Source organism: Heptranchias perlo, chromosome 5 (assembly GCF_035084215.1).
Source record: "Heptranchias perlo isolate sHepPer1 chromosome 5, sHepPer1.hap1, whole genome shotgun sequence".
Classification (NCBI taxonomy): Eukaryota; Metazoa; Chordata; class Chondrichthyes; order Hexanchiformes; family Hexanchidae; genus Heptranchias; species Heptranchias perlo.
In genome coordinates this window covers 56,696,734-56,704,050 of record NC_090329.1, presented here as the reverse complement: position 1 = coordinate 56,704,050, position 7,317 = coordinate 56,696,734, and the positions used below count along the sequence as shown (strand labels likewise).

General features: G+C 37.7%; 1 protein-coding gene across 2 annotated transcripts in view; it reads right to left on the bottom strand.

Moving 5' to 3' along the window:
• Positions 1-978: 978 nt before the first annotated feature.
• Positions 979-7,317, bottom strand: part of rab10 (RAB10, member RAS oncogene family) — a 45,778-nt gene continuing 39,439 nt past the window's right edge. For both annotated transcript variants that reach the window (XM_067984428.1, XM_067984429.1), the window contains exons 4-6: positions 5,407-5,496; positions 3,818-3,919; positions 979-2,755 (exon numbers count right to left, since the gene is read on the bottom strand). In XM_067984428.1, the coding sequence (XP_067840529.1) occupies positions 2,672-2,755; positions 3,818-3,919; positions 5,407-5,496 (276 nt within the window). In that variant the 3' untranslated portion in view covers positions 979-2,671. The remainder of the gene's footprint in view (positions 2,756-3,817; positions 3,920-5,406; positions 5,497-7,317) is intronic.

Below are 7,317 nucleotides of genomic sequence, written 5' to 3'. Positions count from 1 at the left end.
CACATACTTGAAGCTTGATATTTACACAAAATTACCACATGGTCATTGCAGCACATTTATAGGAAGCAGGCAGATTAAAAAAATGAAGCCTGAAACAGAATCATCGCAAAAAGCAAAACACATCAGTGTCGTTCTAATATATCATAGGAGCCACCTGCCATACTGCCCCCTAAGTGCAACATGTATTTTAAACTCTGACAATAGCATTTTCTCAATTCTGGAAACCACCAAAATGAAATAAAAACAAAATTGATCAGTGGCACAAATGACTAGGCAGTTAAACTACATCAGAAATCATTTTGCATCAAAATGACGATCTTTATATTGACAAAGCTAGATATGACTTTTTGATGTGGCTGATGTAACAGTGATGATTTCTCCAAATTCCAATTTAATTTAGTTTATTTTATCAAGACAGTGAGTGATCTGTTTATTCAATGGAGTGAGGACTGGACAGTCTTAGAACTTAGTCTCAGCAAGACAGATGGACACAGCAATTAAAGAGGTTTCATTTCTTGAAAAAGGAATGAGTTCAAACTCACTTAACAGTGACCGAAGTGGAATTGACAGAAGCCATGGAGTAATCCACAGCATAAGCTATCCTGTTCACCTAATGAACACTGCCCTAAATATGGTAAACATTACTGTGAAGGAGGTGGAAAGAAAAACAAAATGCCCTTGATTATTTCTCCCATGTAAGCGCCACAGTGACAATATGGTAAACATCTCAACTATAAATGACCTTCGAAAAAGAGGGCATCTTTCTATCTCTCTCTTCAGTCTATATGTGCATGAAAAGTAAAAATACACCAGAGTGACAAAGATGGCTTATGAAGTTTGAGCAGCAAAACACAGCAATTATTTGGTGTGAAACTGGTGAGGTTACTTAACAGCAATTCAACCATGCGTATAGATTTTTACTCCATTTCCAAGCAGTAAAACTTATTAAGCAGGCCAAAATATATTCTGGTGAATATATTCCAATTTCAAATGACTTTAATTCATTGCATTTAATATTTTTTTTGATTTACCAGCATAATATGGGTAAATATACAAGCCAACAATACTCTACTTTCCCAAGATTCGACAGTAGCATAACAGTAAACATCTAGAAATATTTTATTGATAATTTTAGTAATATTAGAAGTATTAAACTACAGTCTCCAGTGCTGGAATGGACTGCTAATGAGATTTATTCAATTCTGTGTTGGTCGTCACAAGGTTTACAAATGATCCCAAAGAACTGTACATAAAGGCTAAGCACCACTATATTAGGCAACAGCCCATCAGCGTAAACAAAGAACTGATTACATTGGTTACTTTGTATATTCCCTTATGTTCAGTGCGGGATAAAAGAAATTAGGGTGAAAGCAATTTACACTAAGAGGACTGTGCTCAATATATCAGGAACATGACCAGTATAGTCTAAGGTCCAAAATTTGGTTCATCAATTTCAAATGCATTAAGACCAATCCAGAAAAGGCAGCAAGTGTGCTGCCTGAAACATGCTTATGATGTCCTACCAACATTATGTAGCCAATAATCCCAACATTTACACATTTAAGTTTCTCATCCATTTCAATGGGAAGCAGCCTTTCAAAAAACTTAGAACTATATTGCCTGCAAAACTCCAAAAGAAAGTCTGTTCAGAAACCACCACCTGAAGATTAGAAAAAGAAAGTGACATTAAAAACTACCAAGCGACTAGAAAACACAACACGTTTGGCTATTTGGAAGCTGCAGAGCAAATAGCAAAGCCTAACCAAACATAACTCTCAGTGGCTGGGAAAAGACTGATACCTAGAGTTGTTGGCAAATGTAACATGCTGATATTGGCAGCAGACAAAAGAACATGTTTCAGGCTGCAGAACTGCTACATCAGGACATGATCTATCACCTTACTCAAGACCACCCGAATACATAGCTATCCTGAAGATTTATTTTCGGTGGCCCAAATTACAGAGAACTGCACAGTTAAAGAAATGAGAACCACATCACCCTTAAAAAAAAAATTGCAGCACTATCACATGCATTAATAAACTTCCAATTTCTTCCTCAATGGAATAGCATAAAAACCAAGAAAGTCTGCATAACCAGGAAATATTGATCAAGAAATACTGGAGTTCACAACAAAAAATTGTGTTCAGACATTGGCAGCTGTAATGGTTTTGTATCACAGTAATTATATATTAAAACAGCCAAGTCTGAGAACTGGTCTTCTGCCTCAGCAGCCGTTCAGTTACGCCTGTTTTCAAGTAAGGCACAAGACAAAAATCAAATCCCACCTACAAAGGAAAGCAGTCTACATGGGTGCCTCGAATTTCACTTTTTGCACAAATGTACAAATTAAAAAGTACATTATACACAAGAGAAAATTCTACTGTTGTACAAAAATTTGTTAATTCTAACTTTTATTCTTATACAATTTGCTGAGTTGAAACCATTGTTACTTTGATAATGAATTTAACTATAATACAACCAAATGTAGTGAGTTGAGCACGCACATTTAAAATGAGACAATAAGTCACAGACATGATTCTATACAGGTTTTCAAAATTTTGTGTGTCAAGCAGGCAAGATGTAAGAACTAAAGGTCATGAGAATTTTGTTTGTTTTAATGGGAAAGAACATTTTAGATAGAATGCATAGAGTGGATTTCCACAGGGATCGCTCAGCTACAGCATTTCTTCAGTCCTGTTCCACCACCTGCAGTGCTGATATCTACATTTTCCCTGTCAGGTTCTTTTACAGGAGTCTGTGGGGTAAAAGGAAATGTCATAAATGACTGTAGTAAACACTTAAAGCAGCCTTTGAAAAAAAAAATGCACCCTTAACTACATGGAGCATTAACTTGAAAAGTCTGACCAAATACACAACCCTTTACTCACACACAGCAACTGGTACACTTCATAAAGTAATTACAGAAAATGGCAGCCATTTACCCCATCTCAATTCATCCATCCAGAGACCCTACAGTTCACCCATTGCAGCATTCAAGTGTTGCTTAAATGATTGGGTTTTGGCCCCACCGGTCGATCTGGAAGTCTATTCTAAACGTTGATCACAGAGTGAAGAATAATTTCCTGATATCAATACTAAGTTTACTTTTAATAGCTTAATCCTTGTCCAACTCTCCCAATTTAAAGCAATGTTCCAGATTTATCATATCCCTTAACCCCAACCAGCTTAGATACTTCAATAAGATCACACCTCAAATGCCTCATTTACAGGCTGAAAACTATAGTCTCTGCCTTCTTTCCTCCTAGCTATGCCCTTGAACACTAGGTCAGCCTCATGGCTCTTCTCTGCACTGCACCGATTGTTTAAATGTCACTCTTGTGTCTCGATGACTAGAACCAAATGTTGTGATCTGATCACAGTTTGGTCACGACTTCCTCTGACTGACATTTTGCAGTTCCAGCTATGCAGTGTTCAACATTCAATTTAGTTTGTTGATTGCTGCTCTGCATTGGTTGGGCATGATACAGTCTTCATATTCACTAAGTTTGAAATCAAAGTAGCATTTTTGCTTCTGAATTGTGAAGCAAAAATGCTACTTTGATTTCCAATGTGTTATTACAGACTGAAATGGGCAGTGAGGAGTATATCAGTTACCAATTAACTACTGATACCTTGTTAGGTGATGCTTTGCAATCTCACTATTAAAAAAAAAACTTAGCTTGTTTACTAATTCTACAACTTGGTTTAGCACATTCAAATGCAAGTTTCAACATCCTTCCATGTGATAGGTTGACAAATTAGTTAGAAATTCTTCAGCTCTGAACTGCTCAATTACAAGTTCTTTTCAATAGGTTACCTTTCGAAGTATGTCTTCTGCTAATGTGAGGAATGCTTTCTCAATGTTGATATTAGCTTTTGCACTAGTCTCAAAAAACCTAATCCCATGTTCTCTGGCAATCTAGGATGAAACACAGGGTATTAGAACGTGTGCCACACATTAGTAAAACCACATTGCTTTTGCTGATGTGCAGCTATCTTAAAATATTTCAACATGTATTTACAATTAATAAATCTAGCAAGTATGATCACTGGTATTATCAGACATCAGATGTGGTGCAACATGCTTCAACAATGTTAGTGCTTAACAACCAGCTGATATTTTTAACCAGCAGGGGCAGAATTCACCCACTGTTCCAAGTGCAAAACTACATTATAATCTGAAGAGCAAAAAGATACCTAAGTAAATTACATCAAAACTCAAGTGATAAGTAATGCAGTACAAATTGTATGCTACACTAACAAAATTCAGGGACACTCAATTAAAAACAACCACAGCTGTACAACACAACTATGAATGCCTACTTATGTCATCGTTTGGAGGCATTAAGTGGAAGTATTTGCAACAGAGGGAGACAAAGTAGGATCATCCTCAGATGTTCTTGGACACTACCAAGCATTTGGTTATACAATGGCACTGACAGATGTGAGGTTAGGTATCCAGCCACTACTCAACTGGAGGAAAGTGTGTGATGCATTGCACAAAGTAAGGAAGTAACAACTTGTCAAATGTAAACCTTACCCATGTCATCACTCCAAATACATTCATTTTCTAAATTGGAAGAAATATAGCATCAGGCCACAGACTTCTCCATATCTGATGGTTTTGATCCTAGCATTTGCCTACTAGTTCATAAGATAAACTAATGCTCTTCAATCAAAAACACCTGCCATGGTCATGCGTTTGAGCCAATAGCTCCCCAACAAGCTCATGATTTCAGCACAACTCAAGGAGGGTGGGGAGACGGGCGAAGCCCGAGAAAGATTGTATGTATATACTGTCTTTTATGACCTCAGGATGTTCCAAAGCACTTTATAGCCTATGAAGTATTTATGAAGTGTAGTCACTATTATAATGCAGGGAAGTACAGTAGCCAATTTGCACACTGCAAGGTCCCACAAACAATGAGATAAACTGTTATTTTTGTGATGTTAGTTGAGGGATAAATTATCCAGGACACCACCTCTGATCTTTGAATAGTGCCATGGGATCTTATGCATCCTCCTGAAGGGGCAGATGGGGCCTCGATTTAATGTCTCATCTAAAAGATAGCTTTGATAGTGTAGCACTCCCACAGTACTGTACTGAAGTGTCAGCCTAGGTTATGTGCTCAAGTCTCTGGAGTTGGACATGAGCCTTCCGAATCAGAAGCAAGAGTGCTACCACCAAGCCAATGTTGGCACCTTTAAGGGCAACAAGGAAAACAAAAGCAGGTGACATTGGACCACATCCTATTAATTAGATTGTGTAGATCTAGCAATGGCCTTATTGATCTTGCATTTGGCTTCCTAGTAAAGGAATGGTGTGTGGCGAAAGACAACTTGGAGAACAGGATAATTATATTAAAAAAATGAGCCAAATAGAATTTCACAAACAACCAAGTTTACCTGCTCTCCTTTTGATTTCTGCACCACTCGCTTGTCTTCCATGTCACACTTGTTGCCTAGCAACATTCTCTCTACATCTTCATTTGCATGCTGAAAAAGTAGATTTGGTTAATGTCACATGGTTTTATATATATTACATATAAAAAAGAAAAAAAGTACTTCATTGCGAAGTCAAACCCCAAAGTTGAGATGACGTAAAATAAAAATTAGAAAATGTGTGGCTCCTGTGCAACTAACTACATAGCAGCATGTAATCTACCCACATTAGCTTTATGATAGTACATGGGGAAAGGCAAGAATGCATGTAGTTTGGCTCCTCTTTTACTTAACTAAGCAATTAAAACCCACAGGTCACAACATTTCTGAGTGAAATGGAGATTACACTTGTACTTTGCTTTCACTAAATTGATAGAGGGAGAAATAGAATGAGTGTAAACTAGCAAGAAATATTAAAACAGATTGTCAGAGCTTCTACAAGTATGTAAAAAAAGAGTAGTGAAAGTAAACGTGGGCCCCTTCGAGGTTTAAACAAGAGAAATTGGAATGGGGAATAAGGAAACAGATCTGAAACAAATATTTTGTATCTGTCATCACAGAAGACAACAAAAAAACAGAAATAGTGAGGAACCAAAAGGTAGTTAATTAATAAAGAAAAAGTACTGGAGAAATTAATGGGACGAAAGCTGACAAATCACCAGGACCTGATGGCCTACATGGTAGGGATCTAAAAGAGGCGGCTGCAGAGGGTGCAATGTTCCAAAGATTTCACAAAGGCCCCAGTTGATTGGAAGGTAGCAAATGTAACACCATTATTCAAGAAAGGAGGGAATTACAGGCCAGTTAGCCTGACATCAGGAGTTAGGACAATGCGGGAATCCATTATTAAGGAAGTGGTAACAGCACACTTAGGAAATCATAATATGATTAGGCAGAGATAACATGGTTTTATGAAAAGGAAAGTGTTTCACAAATCTACTGGAGATTTTTGAGAATCTAACTAGCAAGGTAGATAAAAGGGGATCACCAGTGGATGTAATATATTTGGATTTTCGAAAGGCATTCAATAAGGTCATGAAAAAGGTTGTTACACAAGGTAGGGGCTCATGGGGTTGGGGTAATATATTAGCATGGATAGAGGATTGGTTAATGGACAGAAAACAAAGTAGGAATAAGCGGGTCATTCTTACGTAGCTACGCCATAACTAGTGGGGTGCCGCAAGGATCAGTGCTTTGGCCTCAGCCATTTACAATCTATATTAATGACTTGGATGAAGGGAACGAGTTTAATGTAACCAAGTTTGCTGATGATACAAAGCTAGGTGGGAAAGTAAGCTGTGAGGAGGAAACTGTGAGGGATAGTGACAGGTTAAAGGAGTGGCCAAGAAGGTGGCAGATGGGGTATAATGTGGGGAAATGAGGTTATTTACTTTGGTAGGAAGAATATAAAAACATTTTTTTTTAAATGGTGAAAACTATTAAATGTTCAGAGGGATTTGGGTGTCCTTGTACACAAAACAAAGTTAACAGTTAGAACAAGCAATTAGGAATGTGGTTTATTTGGATTTTCAGAAGGCCTTTGATAAAGTCCCACATAAGAGGTTAGTGTGCAAAATTGAAGCACATAGGATTGGCAGTAATATACTGGCATGCATTGAAAATTGGTTAACAGACAGGAAACAGTAGGAATAAATGGGTCTTTTTCAGGGTGGGGGGGGGTGGAGGGCAGGCAGTGGATGACTAATAGGGTACCGCAGGGATCAGCGCTTAGGCCCTAGCTATTCACAATATATATCAATGATTTGGATGAGGGAACCAAATGTAATATTTCCAAGTTTGCTGATGATACAAAACTAGGTAGGATCGTGAGTTGTGAGGGGAATGCAAAGAGGCTTCAAGGCGATTTAGACAAGT